At 40.0% G+C, this 20,852-nt stretch overlaps 1 protein-coding gene across 4 annotated transcripts in view; it reads left to right on the forward strand.

Moving 5' to 3' along the window:
- Positions 1–20,852, forward strand: part of NELL2 (neural EGFL like 2) — a 324,370-nt gene that overhangs the window by 36,378 nt on the left and 267,140 nt on the right. For all 4 annotated transcript variants that reach the window (XM_032420483.1, XM_032420482.1, XM_032420484.1 and 1 more), the window contains one exon: positions 18,770–18,920. In XM_032420483.1, coding sequence (XP_032276374.1) covers positions 18,770–18,920 — 151 coding nt within the window. The remainder of the gene's footprint in view (positions 1–18,769; positions 18,921–20,852) is intronic.

A 20,852-nucleotide genomic window follows, 5' to 3' on the forward strand; every position in this document is an offset into this window, starting at 1 on the left:
CCCCCCCCCCCCTGCATTTTTCCCTTCCTTCTCCTAATGTCCTCCATGTTATTCCTTATGTTCCACAAATAAGTGAAACCATATGATAATTGACTTTCTCTGCTTGACTTATTTCACTTAGCATAATCTCCTCCAGTCCCATCCATGTTGATGTAAAAGTTGGGTATTCATCTTTTCTGATGGCTGAGTAATATTCCATTGTATATATGGACCACATCTTCTTTATCCATTCATCTGTTGAAGGGCATCTCGGCTCTTTCCACAGTTTGGCTGTTGCGGACATTGCTGCTATGAACATTGGGGTGCATATGGCCCTTCTTTTCACTACATCTGTGTCTTTGGGGTAAATACCCAGTAGTGCAATTGCTGGGTCATAGGGTAGCTCTATTTTTAAATTTTTGAGGAACCTCCACACTGTTTTCCAAAGTGGCTGTACCAACTTGCATTCCCACCAACAGTGTAAGAGGGTTCCCCTTTCTCCACAACCTCTCCAACATTTGTTGTTTCTTTCCCTGTCCATTTTGGCCATCCTAACTGGTGTAAGGTGGTATCTCAGTGTGGTTTTGATTTGGGTTTCCCTGATGGCTAATGATGATGAACATTTTTTCATGTGTCTGTTAGCCATTTGTATGTCTTCTTCAGAGAAGTGTCTGTTCATCTCTTCTGCCCACTTTTTGACTTGATTATTTGTTTTTTGGGTGTTGAGTTTGAGAAGTTCTTTATAGATTTTGTATACCAGCCCTTCATCTGTAGTGTCATTTGCAAATATCTTCTCCCATTCTGTGGGTTGCCTCTTTGTTTTGTTGACTGTTTCCTTTGCTGTGCAGAAACTTTTTATCTTGATGAAGTCCCAAAAGTTCATTTTTGCTTTTGTTTCACTAGCTTTTGGAGATGTATCTTGAAAGAAGTTGCTGTGGCCGATGTCAAAGAGGTTACTGCCTATGTTCTCCTCTAGGATTTTGATGGATTCCTGTCTCACATTGAGGTCTTTCATCCACTTTGAGTTTATCTTTGTGAGTGGTGTTAGAGAATGGTCGAGTTTCATTCTTCTGCATGTGGCTGTCCAATTTTCCCAGCACCATTTATTGAAGAGACTGTCTTTTTTCCATTGCATGTTTTTTTCCTGCTTTGTCAAAGATTATTTGACCATAGAGTTGAGGGTCCATATCTGGGTTCTCTATTCTGTTCCATCGGTCTGTATGTCTGTTTTTGTGCCAGTACCATGCTGTCTTGGTGATCACTGCTTTGTAATATAGCTTGAAATCGGGCAACGTGATGCCCCCAGCTTTGTTTTTCTTTTCAACATCTCCTTGGCGATTCGGGGTCTTTTCTGATTCCATACAAATTTTAGGATTGTTTGTTCCAGCACTTTGAAAAATGTCATTGGAATTTTGATCGGGATGGCATTGAAGGTATAGATTGCTCTGGGTAGCATAGACATTTTAACAATGTTTATTCTTCCGATCCATGAGCATGGAATATTTTTCCATCTTTTTGTGTCTTCTTCAATTTCTTTCATGAGTGTTCTGTAGTTCCTAGAGTATAGATCCTTTACCTCTTCGGTTAGGTTTATTCCGAGGTATCTTATGGTTTTTGGTGCTATTGTAAATGGAATCGTTTCTTTAATTTCTCTTTCTACAGTTGCGTTGTTAGTGTATAAGAAAGCAACTGATTTCTGTGCATTGATTTTGTATCCTGCCACATTACTGAATTGCTGGATGAGTTCTAGTAATTTGGGGGTGGAGTCTTTTGGGTTTTCCACATAAAGTATCATGTCGTCTGCGAAAAGAGAGAGTTTGACTTCTTCTTTGCCAATTTGAATACCTTTTATTTCTTTTTGTTGTCTGATTGCTGTTGCTAGGACTTCTAGTACTATGTTGAACAACAGTGGTGAGAGTGGGCACCCTTGACGTGTTCCTGATCTTAAGGGAAAGGCTCTCAGCTTTTCCCCATTGAGGATGATGTTCGCTGTGGGTTTTTCATAGATGGATTTTATGAGCTTGAGGAATGTTCCCTCTATCCCTATACTCTGAAGAGTTTTAATCAGGAAAGGATGTTGTATTTTGTCAAATGCTTTTTCTGCATCAATTGAGAGGACCATATAGTTCTTCTCCCTCCTCTTATTAATGTGTTCTATCACATTGATTGATTTGCGAATGTTGAACCACCCTTGCATCCCGGGGATAAATCCCACTTGGTCGTGGTGGATGATCCTTTTAATGTATTGTTGGATCCTATTAGCTAGGATTTTGTTGAGGATTTTGGAATCCATATTCATCAGAGATATCGGTCTGAAATTCTCCTTTTTGATGGGGTCTTTGCCTGGTTTGGGGATTAAGGTAATGCTGGCCTCATAGAATGAGTTTGGAAGTTTTCCTTCTGTTTCTATTTTTTGAAACAGCTTCAGTAGAATAGGTATTATTTCTTCTTTGAATGTTTGGTAGAATTCCCCAGGGAATCCATCAGGCCCTGAACTCTTGTTTTTTGGGAGGTTTTTGATCACTGCTTCAATCTCGTTACTGGTTATTGGCCTATTCAGGTTGTCAATTTCTTCCTGTTTCAGTCTTGGCAGCTTATAGGTTTCCAGGAAGGCCTCCATTTCATCCAGATTGCTCAGTTTATTAGCATATAGTTGTTGATAATAATTTCTAATAATTGTTTCTATTTCCTTGGTGTTAGTCGTGATCTCTCCCCTTTCATTCATAATTTTATTAATTTGGGTCCTTTCTCTCTTCTTTTGGATAAGTCTGGCCAGTGGTTTAGCAATCTTATTAATTCTTTCAAAGAACCAACTTCTAGTTTCGTTGATCTGATCTACTGTGTTTCTGGTTTCTAATTCATTGATTTCTGCTCTAATTTTAATTATTTCTCTTCTAATGCGTGGCTTAGGCGTCGTTTGTTGCTTTTTCTCTAGTTCTTTAAGGTGTAGAGTTAGTTGGTGAATTCGGGATTTTTCTATTTTTTTGAGTGAGGCTTGGATGGCTATGTATTTTCCCCTTAGGACCGCCTTTGCAGTATCCCGTAGGTTTTGGACCGATGTGTTTTCGTTCTCATTGATTTCCATGAATTGTTTAAGTTCTTCTTTGATTTCTTGGTTGACCCAAACATTCTTGAGCAGAGTGGTCTTTAGCTTCCAAGTGTTTGAATTTCTGCCAAATTTTTTCTTGTGATTGAGTTCCAGTTTTAGAGCATTGTGGTCTGAGGATATGCAGGGAATAATCTCAATCTTTTGGTATCGGTTGAGACCTGATTTGTGACCCAGTATATGGTCTATTCTGGAGAAAGTTCCATGTGCGCTCGAGAAGAATAAGTATTCTGTTGTTTTAGGGTGTAATGTTCTGTAAATATCTATGAGGTCCATCTGGTCCAATGTATCATTCAAAGCTCTTGTTTCCTTGTTGATTTTCTGCTTAGATGATCTGTCCATTGCTGAGAGTGGAGTATTGAGGTCTCCTACAATTAACGTATTGTTATCAATATGACTCTTTATTTTGGTTAACAGTTGGCTTGTGTAAATGGCTGCTCCCATGTTGGGGGCATAGATATTTACAATTGTTAGATCTTCTTGTTGGATAGACCCTTTAAGAATGATATAGTGTCCTTCTGTGTCTCATTACAGACTTTAGTTTAAAATCTAATTTGTCTGATATAAGAATTGCTACCCCAGCTTTCTTTTGAGGTCCACTGGCATGGAAGATGGATCTCCATCCCTTCACTTTCAGTCTGGATGTATCTTTAGGTTCAAAATGAGTCTCTTGTAGACAGCATATGGATGGGTCCTGTCTTTTTATCCAATCTGCAACCCCATGCCGTTTTATGGGAGCGTTTAGGCCATTCACGTTGAGAGTGATTATTGAAAGATATGAATTAATTGTCATCATGTTGCCTGTGAAGATGTTGTTTTTATAGATTGTCCCTGTAAATTTCTGTTGTAGATCACTCTTGGGGTTTTTCTCCTTTTATAGAACCCCCCTTAATATTTCTTGCAGGGCCAGCTTAGTGGTCACATATTCTTTCAACTTCTGCCGGTCGTGGAAGCTCTGCATCTCTCCATCCATTCTAAATGAAAGCCTTGCCGGATAAAGTATTTTTGGCTGCATGTTCTTCTCATTTAGTACTCTGAATATGTCTTGCCAGGCCTTTCTGGCTTACCAGGTCTCTGTGGATAGGTCTGACGTTATTCTGATGTTCCTCCCTCTGTACGTAAGGAATCTCTTCCCCCTAACTGCCCTTAAGATGGTTTCCTTGGTTCTAAGATTTGCAAGTTTTACTATTACATGCCAGGGTGTTGGCCTGTTTTCCTTGATCTTGGGAGGGGTCCTCTCTGCCTCTAGGACTTGAATGTTTGTTTCATTCCCCAGATTAGGGAAGTTCTCAGCTACGATTTGCTCAAATACATCTTCTAGCCCTCTCTCTCTCTCCACTCCCTCCGGGATTCCAATTATTCTGACATTGGAACGCCTCATGGTGTCACTTATTTCTCTGATTCTATTTTCATGGATTCTGAGTTGTTTTTCCCTGGCCTCCTCTTTTCCCTTTTTATCTATTATACTGTCTTCCAGATCGCTTATTCTCTCTTCTGTGTCAGTTACCCTAGCTGTTAGATTATCTAGATTGGATCGGATCTCATTGATAGCATTTTTAAGTTCTGCCAATTCCGCTTTTATTTCTGCCCTTAGAGACTCTATGTTGCCATTAATTGATTTCTCCATTCTAGCCATTGTCTTCACAATTGCTAGCCTGAATTCCATCTCTGACATCTTGGTTATGTCTGCATCCATTTGTAAATCTGCAGCATAAGTCATAATCTGTGAGTCTTTTCTGTTTTGGGGGCTCCTCCTCCTAGTCATTCTGTTGATGGGTGTTTGAGGGAATGTATAGAGTCGAAATTATTGACCAGAACCCAAGCAAGATGCACCTGTTTTCTTGGGACCTTAGGGTTGCTGGCCTCTTGTTTTCCCAGCCTGTCTTCTGGGGGAGGGGCCTGCCGCACTGTTACTCATGCAACCCTGTTTGGGTGGAGTTGCCCTGACCCCCTGTGGGGGGGGATGTGCTCAGTGGGAATCAGTTTTTGGGGCTTTTGTTCTCTGGCGCCTTTCCCTGGCGGCTTTCCGCGTCTCTTCCACGAGTCAGAGCAGAAGAGACCGTGTCCAACCCTCTGCCTCAGAGCAGAGAGACCTCAGTCTGTTCTTCAGTGAGCTCTCCAGGCCACACTGTCTCCGATTCTGTCCGTGCTGCTATAAACTGCAGCGTCCTGGGTTGTGCGCCCCTCCGCAGCGCTCCCGGTCCTGCCTCCAGGTCGGGGCACGTCTCTGCTCTTTGCGCTTCTAAAACCGCCAGCCGCTCCCAATTCGTGCGTGCACGACTCCGCCGCTTGGGGTTTCCACCCCCGGGGGTTGCAGTTCACTGGCACGACCCCGGCGCACCGGGTTTCCGTCTCGGAGGCTGCAGTTCGCGTGCGCACGACCCTCGCTCCGGTTTCTGTCGGGGGGGGGGGGGGGGGGCTGTGGTTCGCGTGCACGCGACCCCGCCGGTCTGGTTTTCCACCCCGGGGGCTGCCCTAAAGTTCTTTCCCAACGCTACCGGTCTGTGAGTCTGTGCCCCGTCCGCAGCGCGCGAGGCTGTCACTCACCGGCGGTGTAGGATCCCCACGTCCAGGCACTCTCCCGCCGCCGTTTATCCTCCAATATCTGCCCGCAGAATCAGGGTTCTCCGCTTCGTACCTCAAAACCAACCGCCTGCGATATTCTGTTTGTAGAGATCCAGATCTTCTTACATCTCAGGCTGGTTTCGTGGGTGCTTAGAGTGGTCTGGTAGATATCCAGCTCAATTCCGGGGACCAGTTGAAATAGGGTCACCTACTCCTCCGCCATCTTTCCCCTCTCCGAAAACAGCTGTTTTAAACTACCCTCAGGTGTTCTAGTTTAAGTAGAATTTTAAACCCTAACAATTGTTTCCTAGCCTGGACTAATGAGATAGTTGGACCTGTTAATTAGTATGGGCCATGCCTCCCAGGACCTCTCCATAAACCTTTGTGCAGGTTAAATTATGTTTGTGTGTGAGATGATCAGGTGTTGCCTAGAGCGGTGCAGTGAGCCCAAGGTTGTAAACCCTGCTTTGATGGAGAATTAGGAGGGAGGAGAGTGATTTACCCTTACAGCCAAGGTAGGTATGTTGTTTTACCTTCCAAACTTTGAAAAGGAAAATTCATTCTACTCAATTCCGCAAATATTTATTGAACTTCTCTCTGTCTTGGGCTATAATTGCTGGTAGTTATTGGGAGAGGAGAGAGATGTAATGTACAGATCTTGCCCTCAAGGAGATTAAAATTGATCTTTCTGAGGATGTAAGACTGGCAGAGAAAGCAATTAGACAAGAAACAGAGAAAGATGTAAGGCAGCACAAAGTGCTACACTGAAAAATAATGAAAGTACATAGTAAATGATCAGAGCTATGGGCTGTCATAAAAGGAAAAGAATTGTCATGGAAGGTGACATGTTAAATCCTGATTGCAATATAATTCCCGGATTATTTTAATGGCCGGTTCTCCTCTGTTTTAAAGAATGTAAGATAGAGTGGGGAAATTATCTGTAGACCACTGTGTAGATTTTTTGCCTGAATGTTTTTTTTTTAATCTAATCTTACACAACAAAAGAAAAAAAAAAAAAAACAAGAACATTGATTTAGTAAACGTTTTAAACATTCCTCATAGGTCAACACACAGCTATCCCCAGAACAGATGTGGAGATGAGAGAAGACAAGTCTAGTGCTTTCCTTTGGCTCTGGAAGGTGTTTCTGGCCATTCAGTTAGAAATAATTTTCTCTGACATTCTAGAAATTTATAACATTTCTAAGAAAATACTCAACCCACACTGTCAGCATCTGGGGGGAAAGTTTTGAATCTGCTCTTAACTGAGGCCTTCTATCATTCCTTTTTCTAGGAACATGCTCATCTCTGAATGCTACAGAGGACTAAGTTCTCATAAATCTAGGATCCCCATGCAGACTTGCTGGTTCATATTCCAAGGAGAAAGGAGAGAGAGTCTTTAGTTTTATTTTTTATTTTTTATTTTTTTTTATTTTTTAAGATTTTTTAGATTTATTTTCTGACAGAGAGAGACACAGCGAGAGAGGGAACACAAGCGGGGGGAGTGGGAGAGGGAGAAGCAGGCTTCCCGCTGAGCAGGGAGCCCGATGCGGGGCTTGATCCCAGGACCCTGGGATCATGACCCGAGCCGAAGGCAGACGCTTAACGACTGAGCCACCCAGGCGCCCCAATTTTAATACATAACAATATAAAAGTATTACAAATTTTTTTTTTTTTTTTTGCTTTAAATGGTTTTTTATTTATTTATTTATTTATTTATTTATTTAAAAAAAAAATTTTTTTTTATTGTTATGTTAATCCCCATACATAAAAGTATTACAAATTTTTTATATCGTCTAGTTTAGTTCATTGGAATTGCCATTTACTCCACCTTTTAAATCATAATGTTAAACTAGGTGGCAATGCGAAGGAATATTTGAGGCAAAATAAATCTGTAACCTTTACTTAGTTGCTTGAGCAGACAACAGTACGTTGTCATTAAAAGGCACAGAAGTAGGTGGTGAAGCCATCAATGAGCAACACAGTTGGCCACACTGACTGTCTTCTGCATGGGCTGTGCTAAAAAGGAGAATCACAAAATTGATCCCTGAACTTGGAAGACATCACAGAATGAGGGGAGATAGGATGTGCCCCCCAAATTTACCTGTCAACAGCAGCAATGAAGGCAAATTAACAGACAGCGTTTGTCTCCTTCCTTTTCTGCTCGCACAGCATCTAGACTTTCTCTCACTAAGCCTCCTATCACACTGTTTTGGTCTTCCTTTCTAGACATAAGCATAACTAACTAAAGATATAAAAGACTTGTGCTTCATCCAGGGGAAATTATATCTGTATTTGTTGTTTCCAGGAGTCAGTAAACTGTGGTCCTGTGGGCCAAGTTTGAGGCCTATGTTTGTATGACCCCTTGAGCTAACTTTTTTTTTTTTAAAGATTTTATTTATTCATTTGAGACACAGAGATACAGAGAGAGAGGGAGAGAGAGAGAGAGCATGAGCAGGGGGAGAGGCAGAGGGAGAGGGAGAAGCAGGCTCCCCGCTGAGCCAGGAGCCAGACGCAGGGCTCCATCCCAGGACCCTGGGGATCATGACCTGAGCTGAAGGCAGATGCTTAACCATCTAAGCCACCCAGGCGCCCCATAGGTAACACTTTTTTTTTAACATTTTAAAATGTTTTTGACATTTTTAAATGATAGTAAAAAAAAACAAAAATAACTTTGAAAGAATATGCAACAGAGATGTACGTGGCTTATAAAGCCTAAAATAATTTGCTGTCTGGCCTTATGCAGAAAATTTTGCTGATCCTTGTTTTAAAGAATGACACCCCATTCTGGATGAGTCATAGGAAACTTGGGGAGATGTATTACTTAGGGAATAGGCTAAGCTCCTGTAACAAAGAGGCCCCAAATGCAGTGCTCAAAGAAGGACGTCTCAAAGTACTCAAAGGAGGATGTCTGTTTCCCTCTCATATAACAACCTCAAGGTAGGCAGCGGTTCCAGGGTCGATGGGTAGCTCTGCTACATTGTTCAAGGCCCCACATTGCCCTCGTCCTCATTGAAGAGTTTGGCTTACTACCTCAATATCCCTGTTCCAGTCCCAGGGAAAGGAGAGTGGAGGGCATTGTGTTTCCTTTGTAATAATAAAATCTGAATTCTAGCACATATCACTTCTACTACATCCTGTTGACCAGAACTTGTCACCTGACCACCTTAGCTACAAAGGAAACTAGGGAATGTAGTTTCTAGCTAGATAACCATGTGGATTAGAGAAACTGGATTGAGAAACTGACTATTCTGTGCTCTGTGTCCTTTGGTACCTTATAATGAATGCTGTTTTCTTTGTTGCGGTGAAAATAATAATCTTTAAAAAAATGTAGCATGATTTTGATAGGGCGATTAATCATGGTAACTGATCTTTTGCTGTCTTGTTATTCCAAAATAATTTGATTATTCTAATTAAAGAAGGATAAAAGCAGAATGAACTTCCAAAATTGATGTCTCAGGTCAAATTGGCCTATTAGGTGGAAGATGAAATTGTGCATTTCAGCACTTCAAGCTCTGCATAATTGATGGAGCACTGCATCCTATCTCTTGCTATTCAGCAAAGATTCCGTTAGAACCTGCTTGTGCAATCTGGGGTTGCGCGATATATAACCTTTGCATTTTATATAAATGTGTAAACCTGCATATTATAGATCCCTGTTCCTTACTCTTTCCAATTAATAGGTATCAACCAAATGTTAAAGATATATAGTAGAGATCTCACCTTGATCCTGTTAGTTTTCTTTTTTCTTTTTACAATAATAATTTGACTAAAGCTGAGCCAAGCCAAGCACACATGTGGATAAAAAGGTAGTCAGATTTATATATATAATAATATTTCTTTTTTTCTCTCTTATCCTTCTCAGGGATTGAATGAATATTTGATCAGACCTCAAAATAAAGGAATAACTTGTGATTCAGTTTTCACTTTAAAAGTTAGCATCTGTGCATTTCTCTTTTGCACTTAGAGTTATTCTCTTAATTGATATGAATACCTTATGAAGAGTAATTATGTGTGCATTTAAGATATAACATATATACTATATATGGGATAATCTACAAGAGGGAAAAATGACCTAGTTCATGAATTTATACAGTTTAATGTTAAAATGAGTACATTGTTAATTTAAGCAATACCTCATACACCAGTAACTGGTGTCAGTGTATGAGGTGCATTTGAACCTTTTGATGTACGGCTAAGGGTAAGACCAGTGAAAAAAGACCAGTGAAAAATTGAGTGTTTTTCTTTTTTTTAAAAGACATTCATGCTTTTCATTTATTCAGGGTTTCAATGGCAAGGCAAAAGCATGTTTCATAAAGTATGATAGTCCATGAGTTTAATTTTACTTATGCATTTAAGACATTGGCTTTGACATTAGCTGATATGGCTTTGTATGTTTGCAACTATCAGTTTGATAATACATTTGGGATTGGTTTAAATAAAGATCTAGCAAATTACCAATTCCTAAGTCTGCTACATATGTTCAAATGATATTGTTGAGACTGCTATCTACGGGTAATGAGGCAGTATCAGGAACACAACCAGGAATACGACCAGTATATTAAAATTGTAGATGACATCATCATCCTTGTCATTGTCATCATCATCATCCCTTTCATTTACTTAACATCTCTATTTAGTCGTAGCTTGCACAGTATTCCGGTTGGGAGAAGAGATGATAAAGAGGGATATCGTTTAGCTCACTTATCCTCTTAATTTTGCTGGTAACAAATCAGCTGGTAACTTCACTGGTGAGGTTCTGAGGGCCAGCTTCACACTAGCCAAAAACATTAATCTGATTATAAACTCAAGTGCCAATTTTAATTTTAATCTCCAATGAGGATTATAACAGTGAACTAGACCAGAATACTCATAGTGGTTAATTACTACTACTGTCTCTGAAGAACAATGTACCTGGGAAGCCAAATTACTACCAGAAAGTTACTTGTTGGTCTGGACTTGAAACAATCAAAATGGAATAATCTACACAACTCATATCTGTTATGTATTATAAAATGTTAATACTGTAATTTTAAGCTCAAAATTACAGACATTTTATTGTTTGTAGCTCTCCTACATTCTGACTAAATTTTGTTCTACTTCATTAATGAAAATTCCAACATATGAGTCATAAATGATTTGCTTAACATCAACCATTTAGTTGCTAAATCCAGGAGTAGAACCTACTATTCATTTTTGTTTCTTGAATGGTGCGGATGCTTATGTTTTAATTTCTGATTATATTCATTTGTGTATGTTTTTCTGTGATTGGATTTTCACAACATTAAGCCAACAATTTTGTAAATAATACATGAAGGTACATATGCTTATTATGCGTTGAATCCAATTATAATTAGCTGTTGATTTGAAAGAAACTTTTGAGATTGTTTTGGGGTTTAATGGGAATAAAATGTAGAAGGGGAAGTCAACTTTCCAAGAGTATGCACTGGGGTAACCTAGTAACGTAAGGGACATATAGACAGCTAAAGGATGAGGATGCAGCATCATTAGACGTGGGTTTGCCCCATTAGAAAGTTGTGGATTACTCATACATTTTGCCCAATAATTTTTTAAGGAGAATCATTTGAAAATTGCCTTTTAAAAAAGCTTTTGGGTTTACAGTTTATATCTCAATAGTTTAGAGTATCTAGCTGAGAGATAATATAATATGAATTGTTTTGTAGATTTGTAAAGCTTAAATTGATCTGAAGATCAAGAAAAGTGTATTTATCTTCAGAATATATTTTTATAAAAGTTAACTTTAAATCAGGGTTTATTTACTTACCGGAAGTGTGCATCACCATCGCTTTGGTAGGGCACTACCGTGTAATTATAGGAAGCACATATTGGCTTGGGTGGGGATTCTGGCTCGGCCGTTTTAAATTTGGTCCGTTCATTCATTTATCCTGTCCTAATTGCTTTTGATAGTTCTGTTGAAGGAGGTCACGGAGAGGACATGACCTCAGATTGACCCTTGAGCTGGGCCAGCAATCAAAGACTCCTACCCTCCTCCCCGTCCTTGAAATGCACAGTTTGCCCACCATTCCCACAGTGGGAGTCATTGTCAGGGATGCATTGGTGAGAGAGCAGTGTATTGTTGCGACCATGTGGATTGGTATAACTTGAGTGAATCCAGTTAAGGCCTCTATATAAATTTAAGATTTTTGCCAGCGGATGGAGAGATCTGTGTGTCTTGCGACTGCCGAAGGCAAGCCTTGTAAGTAAGTTCCTTTGCATATTAAACCTGCCGCCTCCCATCTGGAGTGGCCTGCCTCTTTCTTCCTTCTCTCCTTGCCCTCCGGTGCAGGACCTGTTTAGATATCACTGGGAAAGCTCCTGAGGTTTCAAACCAACAAGTTTCTAATAGAGTAAATTCATAGAAATGAGCTCTGATTTTGAGCCACGTATGGTGATGATTGCAAGGGTCTTGGCTTCTCTGCCTCTCTTTCCTCATCTGTAATTTCTATTACTGTGGAGCAATAATCCCATTTATTCAGAGTTGCTCTGAGGCTTAAATGAGATTGTTCATGTTTAAGGACTTTGCAAACTGCATAGTGTTAATCAGATTTTAATGGCTTTTAAAATTGTAACTATTACTTTGCCTTGAAAGTTTGCACTGTAAAGGCATGGATATACTGAAGGGGGAGTAAGACCAACAGACAGGAACTATACTAATAGTTCTGACTCCATATATTTCTAACCTGAATTAGAAGACAACAGTCTTTCATAGTTAGAGACTGAAAAAAGAAGTCATTTGGTGAGTTTTGGCACATTCTAAGTCAACCATCTTACGCCTGAGATTAGACTGTTTTTGTAATTGAATTTGCACATGGTATTTGTATTAGTCTGGTTATGTGGGGGGAGATCAATTTAGGTTTTATACAGTGCAGATGAGGTAGGACCTGTCAGTGGCAGAGACTCATTTGATTCATGATGGCAGTTGTAGTAATGCGGTTTAAGGGCAAAAGAAGAAAATAATTCTTGCCGATTTCTTTGTTATTGGTTGATGGACAAATCCCTTCTCTTTACTTTTACTAACACACCAAAAATACGTAAAGAAGCTCTGGTCTGACTCTCTTTTTCAGTAAGCACCCATGTTTGCTACCACATACATACTTTCATTAATTTCCGGTCTATTTTTGAAATAAACCAGTCTCTCTCTCTCTCTCCTTTCTCCCCTTAACTACGATGTATATGGGGAATACATAACACATTGTTGAAATCCCTAAAAATTGTGACTACATTCACTTGGGAACTCATCACTCCATCCTGGTAGTCCCACGACTAAAAATGAGTATTTTGATGAGATCGCCTCTGAACTGCTTCATTACTTATTGATAACTGCTTTAAAATGCCATGAGTTGTTTTTTTTTTTTTAAGCAGGTTTTTTAGGCTCTGCACACAATAAAAATGGAAAACGTTGAAAGTTTTATTTTAAACTCAAGCGATTCTCCAGTTAGGAAAACCTGCTCCAGTGTGGATGTGTAGACTAGTTTTTTTCTTTTCTTTCTTTCTTTCTTTCTTTCTTTTTTTTTTTTGTAGATTTATTTATTTATTTGTCAGAGTGAGAGAGAGAGAGAGAGAGAGAGAGAGAGCACGAGCAGGGGGAGGGGCAGAGTGAGAAGCAGGCTCCCCGCTGAACAAGGAGCCCCACGCGGGACTCGATCCCAGGACCCTGGGATCATGACCTGAGCCAAAGGCAGCCGCTTAACCCACTGAGCCACCCAGGCATCCCGTTGATAAGTTTTTCTTTGGGGCTTCATAGCAGTGTTTGAAGGCCACTGTTATCAGCCTGTTTTTCTCAGAAGAGGCAATTTGAAATGACCTCTGTCAGACTTTCATTGAAAAGAAATTTGTTTACATTGATTTTTGTCCATAAATAAATGTTCATTCATAGTTTTGTAGAACTAGAGAGTGGTAGGCAGGATTTTATTTTAAGAATAATTTGATTGCCAAAAACTTTTATGCCAATTTCCAAATGCGGAAACTGATATTTTATGGCTGAGTTTGGGATACTTAGCATGAAAGTAAGCTCAGAAATCGCCACAAGGGTATCGTGGCTGTGGGTAGTTTTAGTGGATTCCACAGTCTCACTGCTTGAGAGTAATAATGATAAATATAATCCTAATAGCCAGCACATGATGTTTACCACATGCCAAGCATAGCTAATAATCTGCCTCCCTGGCATTGAAACCTCATTCTTCTGGGTTAAGAGTGTGTTCTGCCAGTCACCACACTTTATTTCCCTATGTCTGGTTCCTAGTAGGAGGCCCTGTTGAGAAATTGCTTCACATATACCTGTATTAAATTACTAATTCTGAAAACTGAAATGATAAAAATGAAGTAAAATTAATTCTCACATGATGGTTTCTTTGACTTGATTTTCTGGTGAAGACTAGAATTGGGTCTATAGTAATAATTGTGGGAACTCATAAGTCTCTCTGAACACTTTATAATCCTTGAGATGAAAATAGAAGGCAGGGATGTTAATTTTGCAAATCGAGAAACAGAAATGTAAATGAGCAAAGTGACCTTTCTTAAAATCACTACTAAGCTAGTCACTTATGGAACTAAAAATGTTGTCTTATATAATTACTTTTTTTCTGGATTATTTTCTATGTTGGTGCTCTCTTATTTGCATTTCTGTTTGTGAGTGGCAGTTAAGCTTGGATAAAGGATGCCATGTTCAGGAGGCAGTGCGGTTTAGTGGAGAGAATACCGGACCAGAAATTGTCATCCCCGTCAAACCTCTTGCATACCAGGTGCCTTTGGGTGAATCACGGGATTGTTCCTCAGCTAGTTTTACTCATTGAAAAAGGAAGTAGTTATGGTTGTCTCTGTCAAGTTTCCAAGGCTTTATGAGAACAAAAATGAAATGTGGGTTCAAAGGGACAAATATATCATTATACATTTTTGAAGGATACCGTATAGCAGCAGATGTGCAGCATTATATATGTGTGCATATAGGCTATATATGTTGTCGCTACTCTGTGTCAGGTTTAGATTTGTTCATGGTCCATCCTTTTGTCCTCTCATTCTTGTGATTCCTATGATTTTAGACACTATGTTCTGATGACTTCTAAATATGTATTGCCAACCTTGACCTCTCTCAGGAGAGGTGCCCGCCTCCTATTGGACACTCCCACCTGCACGTCCCCTCCCACGTCAGAATGACCATTGCTAAAACTGATATCCCATCTGGGTACCATCATGCTCCCATTGCATTTCCCTTCATCTGGTCTCTCAAGCTAGAAACTTTAGATTCGATTAGCTTCAGTTTTCTTTTTTTTTTTATTTTTTTTTAAAGATTTTATTTATTTATTTGACAGGGAGAGACAGCCAGAGAGAGAACACAAGCAGGGTAAGTGGGAGAGAGAGAAGCAGGCTTCCCGCCGAGCAGGGAGCCCGATGCGGGGCTCGATCCCAGGACCCTGGGATCATGACCTGAGCCGAAGGCAGACGCTTAACGACTGAGCCACCCAGGCGCCCCTAGCTTCAGTTTTCTCTTTCTTTTGTGTTTTGCATGTGTTTTTATCAGTGACCAAATTCTTTAGATTCTATTTTCTAAAAATCTCTGGAATTCTAACTCTCCTGTTTATTCTGATGCTCCTCACAGAGTTCAGGCCCCCATCAAGTCCTTCCTGGACTCAGGAATAATGAATTTATGAAAAGCATGTTTTTAAGGGCAGCAATAGATTTAAATAATATTAGGGTGATGTGAGGGTTGGTAACAGAGCGTGTTCTGTTGAAAATACGATGCAGTCATAATTTGTACGTCCTGTAGGTGCTCTCTCTGTCACAATCAAGTAATCTTCACCTATGTCCTGGGCCCCTGGGGTGGGGGTGCCAGGTGAGGAGACCATCTTGAGGCCATAATAAGTCAGATGAGGTTTTCTCCCTCAAACTGCCTTCCATGTTGCCCCTCCCCATAACACAGGTGGGAAGTTCACTCAAGTCTGTTTTTAAATCTCTCTGTAATGAACTTGCCTAATCAAGATGGGTAAAAAAAAAAAAACAAAAAAAAAAACAATATTATTTCTCCTGTTACTATAGTGTGAGCTGAATGGGACTTCTGCTGGCCATGTTTTTGTTGGAGGGTCCCTCTTTTCCTGCAAGTCACCCTACCCTCATTGAAGGAGCAAAAAAGGGAAGGTAATGGGCTGAGAGGAGAGGTTGGACAGGATGATTTGGTTTGGGAAAGGTAGTTTAGGGATGTCAAAATGTGATGTTTAAAATATGTGAAATCTGACAAAAGAGTCAATGATCATCTGAGTTGTGAGAGTTTCTCTTTCTTCAAATAACTTTCCACATGGCCACCAGAGAAAATTTTCCAAAATACAGATTGATCAATTTTTAAAAAAATGTTTTCTTCACCTACAGATTCCTTCACCATGTTTTCAACCATGGAGTCTTACATTTTTATTAATGATACTCAAATGTAATCTACTCTTTTATATCCTTCTTCCTTTCGTCTTAAGGTCAATCTTTACACATCATTTCCTCTAAAACATAACAAAGAAAACTCACACAAATAATACAGCCTCTCAACTATCCCCACAAATCTGACTCCAAAAACAGTGGAAAATAATATAGAGATTAGTGAAGGTTTTCTGTGCGTACCACATGACAAAACTTGCTAAAAACCCTCAGTAAGCATCTCTTTTCTAAAGTTTCACTTGTAAGGCAGTTGTGGCCCAATTCTAAACTCGTTTTCTCCCAATGGATGAGCTCAAGCTCTCTAGCCCACATCTTTGAATCTCTCCGTGGGTCTGATCTTCATTTCTGTATTCAGTGTAGTCCTTTCTCTGCTTCTCTCATTTGCATCTCCCATCTATTATCCTGTTCAGCAAGACAAAGGATGCTGCTCAAGCTCTACCTGCCTGAAATGGGGGGAAAGCATAATAAATATTTATAATTTAATTTTAACTTGCTTTTATCTATCAAATTAAGATGAAGTGATGAGGTTTGTGAATGATTTACATGTGTATAAATTAGAGTGGATTAAAAGTTAACACTAGATGAATTATTCTCACAGAATTACATTTTGTATGCATCCTTGAGGAAGTAGAACGTTTTGGAGCTAGGAAGAATTGTATGGATTCCCCATCCATAGCCAATCTTATCCTTGATGGAGCTTGGAGAGAAACTATTAGGTTGACTATGGCAGAAACTGTAGATTATTGTTATGCTTTTGAGTTCTGAATATTGATTGGAACTGAATATTGATTTTGAAACAAGAAATTTCTTTTTCCTAAAACTTTGAACAAATATCCTAGGTCTGACTTCATTGCCCTAGATTAGGTGCTCACTCCAAAATCAATGACTGCGGACGGGGTTTGGTGTTGCTCTGATTGGTGTGGAGGAAGTCGTGTGTTTGAGAGTGGGGAAGGATCATTTTTCGGTGGTAAATAAGAGGGTTTCTTTTGTTCTGTTTGTTTTTTTGTTTTGTTTTGTTTTTGTTTTTGTCTTTTTTTAGCAAGGTGACAGAAATAACAGGTGTCCATTACACTGGCACACAAGGTCCTGCCTATCCAGTCCAGCCTTCCTATCCAGGCCCATCCTGCAAAGGCTGCTCTTTACTCTTTCAGCCATGTCATGCCCTTTTACACCTTTCTACTTTTTCACAAATTATTCCTATGACTGGAATGCTTTTCCCTCTCTTTTCTACTGGGCAACTCCTGATCAAATGCCATCTGTTTTATGAGAGCCTTCCCTCCACATGATGTTGGCTATTTTTCCCCTCTGTGATCTGTCCACACTTTTGTACCTACCTGTATGACAGCATTTCTTTCATTGTAACTGGGATTATTTGTTCCTTCCTCTATTTTATGGGTATTTTGAGGACTTCTCCATGTCTGTCCATTCCCAGTGATGGACACAGATCAGGTGGTTACATTTTTATTCCATAAATTTGTGGGGCTAGAAAGGTATGGAACTTTGGATTAATCCTATAATCTGTTTCATCGAGATTGTAGTTCTCAACAAGATTTCTGCTACATTGCTGCTGAGGGAATGCTTGGAAGTGTGTGGGAGAACTTTGGGTTGTCATAATGACTGGGAGTCTGGTGTCGTTGGCATTCACTGGACCAGGACCAGGGGTGTTAAGTGTTCTGCAATGCATGGGACAGTTTTGCACGAGGAGGGATTGTTCTTTCTAAATGCTGGTAGTTTTTCCATTGAGAACTACTTACCTAGTAGTTACCTAGACTACCTAGACAAAAGTAAGTCTAGTTACTTAATCTACCTAGTCTAAAGCATACAAACGAGGAGGATGATTTGATAACAACAGAAACTTTTTCTGGCTCCCATCAACGCTTTGCAGGTACTATGAATAGGAGAGCCTTATGCTCAGTTCGCAGATGGCTTGAATGATAAGTTTTTTCTATCCACTAAATCCATTTCTATCCATATTGCCCCCATACCCTCTGGGTCCTGAGGTTGGAGTGCAAGACTAAATGAGGTAGAAGTGTAGGGTCAAAATTTCTGCTCTTCCAGGGCATACTTTCCTTTGCTAGGCTTTCTCTGAGTCCGGAGAGAGGGACATTGGAATGAAGTTCTATGTATTTCTTTCAACAATATGGTAAGACAATTTGATCTTAATGTTTCCTCCACTGCACAGAAGGCTGAGAGTGACTAATTTCAATGATCTTTTAAAAAATCTATTTATAGCACACCTTCTGGCTAAAGACATCAATGTGGAAGGTGGCACATAGATTTAAAGCCAGTTTTCCGTCATGAGGTGTCAGAAAAGCTAAATGGCTCTATCATGGTCTTTTAGGTCCTATTCTAAGAAGTACATCTTTTTGCTCATGGTTGACACTGACGTGGCTGTGGTATCCAGGATGAAATATGTCAGGAGAAAACTTGGGAGCACACTTCTTCAAAGATGATTCTTTGGTTCTTTGCCTCAAAGGGGACATTTTTGAAAAAAGATTCCTGGAACGAAAGTTCAGTAATTGGTTGACTGTCCTGTGTTCTATGTAGCATAAAGTCTTGTTGAAAGAGTCTGAAACTTGGTATTTATCAGTTGTTACTTGATAATGTTTTTTTGAAAGACTTGCACAGAAAAGATACTTTGTAAAACCAAATTCTAGTATACTTAGTATATGTTTCTTTTTTTAGATACTCCCAGAAGTATAAAAGCATCCACTGCTACAGCTGAACAGTTTTTTCAGAAGCTGAGAAATAAACATGAATTTACTGTTTTGGTGACTCTAAAACAGACCCACTTAAATTCTGGAGTTATTCTCTCCATTCACCACTTGGATCACAGGTGAGTGTGGCTGCTGGGGTTTTCATGTTTTCATTATATATGGTTAAATGAACCCACTCAAAAGAAGTAAACAAAAGCAAGATATACTCTACACAAGATTGGTAGGAAACAGCTAGAATAATTTTGCTGCATTATGCAAAATCACAAACACCAGTAAGAGAGATCAGCCTAGATGCAGAAGGAGCTGGTGCTTTTGATGTTGCTAAAAGCACACAGAAATCACCATTCCTAAGACACACTTATTAATGACTAAATTCCTCATGAGATTTCTTCCTCAGTGTTAAAGGCAAACATATTTCTTCTTAATTTGTGAATAGTTAACCACAAAAATACTATATTCAACTTCTTTAAGAAATTGCCTGGGTTTAGAGTTTAATAGTTTTATAATTTTCGTCCCTGACAGATGACTTCTTTTTTGACGCACCTCTTAGACGGCAGCAGTTATAACTGTGTTTTTGGATGTGCATTAAATCAAAATACTGCCTAGTATCTCTCAGCTTCTCACATGTGTGGAAGCAGGATTAGGAGAGCTGGTGGAAGTAATGACGAGGGGGAGGGGAGGGGAAGGAGAAATTCATTCATGACCCTTTGCATAAACATAGATTGTTACTGAATAATACCAAACAGCTCCCTCCAAATGATTCCTTTTTTTTTTTTTTTTAAGATATATTTATTTATTTGAGGGGGCAGGGGCAGAGGGAGAGAATCTTCAAGCAGACTCCAGGCTAAGCGTGGAGCCTGATGCGGGGCTGTATCCCAGGACCCTGAGATCATGACCTGAGCCAAAGCCAACAGTTGGACACTTAACCGACTGGGCCAGTGAGGCCCCCCCTAAATGATTCTTTCGTGAAAGAATAACCACAGTTCTGATAATGCAAATTCCTTTGTGTTCACATTTTGAATACCCACTACATGACTTACCAACTGTGGACCTTGAACAAGTCACATATGCTTTCTGTGCTTCAGTTTTCTCACCTGTGAAATAGGGAGAGTGATAGTACCTATTTCATAGCTTGTGGCGAAGATTAAAGAGTTTATATATATCAAGTGTTTAAGATATATAAGAGGTTTTAATGGTCCTGTTCAGGTGTGGGCAGAAACTCTCTTTTCTTGGGTTCTCTTATCAGAGATGACGTAGCCTGGGTCTTTGCAAACCTTGATTAAGTACTAAAGAACAAACAGAAGCACAAATGTGTGGAGAACAAAATAGAGCAAGCTGACAGAGAGAGCAAGGTTCCTGATCACACGCTACCTGTATTATTCTGTTAAGGCCCTGCCTTAGTCCATCGGTAGCCCCAGAGGGTTGGCATAACTTCCTAGGCCCCTCACTTGGGCTTCTTTCCTCCCAGGTTCTGGCCTGTGATTGAGAGGAGGGTGCCATGCTAGAGTTCACTTGGTAATTGGATTAGTATCTTCAAGGAGGAGCAAGAAAGAGAGAAGTCCCATCTACAAGGGTTCACTAGGGCTTTTCCCCTTGGTGTGTTTCTGGTCCCAGGGACAGGTCTTATCTTCAAGTAATTGATACCTGAGCTCCTTTTTTTTTTTTTTAAAGATTTTATTTATTTATTTGACAGAGAGAGACACAGCGAGAGAGGGAACACAAGCAGGGGGTAGTGGGAGAGGGAGAAGCAGGCTTCCCGCTGAGCAGGGAGCCTGATGCGGGGCTCGATCCCAGAACCCTGGGATCACGACCCGAGCCGAAGGCAGACGCTTAACGACTGAGCCACCCAGGCGCCCCCATACCTGAGCTCCTTGCTTACAGTACTGTGACTTTGCCCATCTCACTTGGGCTTTAGGCAACATGATTCACATACAATAAAGGAACATTGTTCCTTTACAGAGCTGCCTGATATATTGCTGGTTTCTTTCTCTTTTTCTTTCTTTCTTTCTTTCTTTCTTTCTTTCTTTCTTTCTTTCTTTCTTTCTTTCTTT

Source organism: Phoca vitulina, unplaced genomic scaffold (genome assembly GCF_004348235.1).
Source record: "Phoca vitulina isolate PV1807 unplaced genomic scaffold, GSC_HSeal_1.0 scaffold23, whole genome shotgun sequence".
Taxonomy (NCBI): domain Eukaryota; kingdom Metazoa; phylum Chordata; class Mammalia; order Carnivora; family Phocidae; genus Phoca; species Phoca vitulina.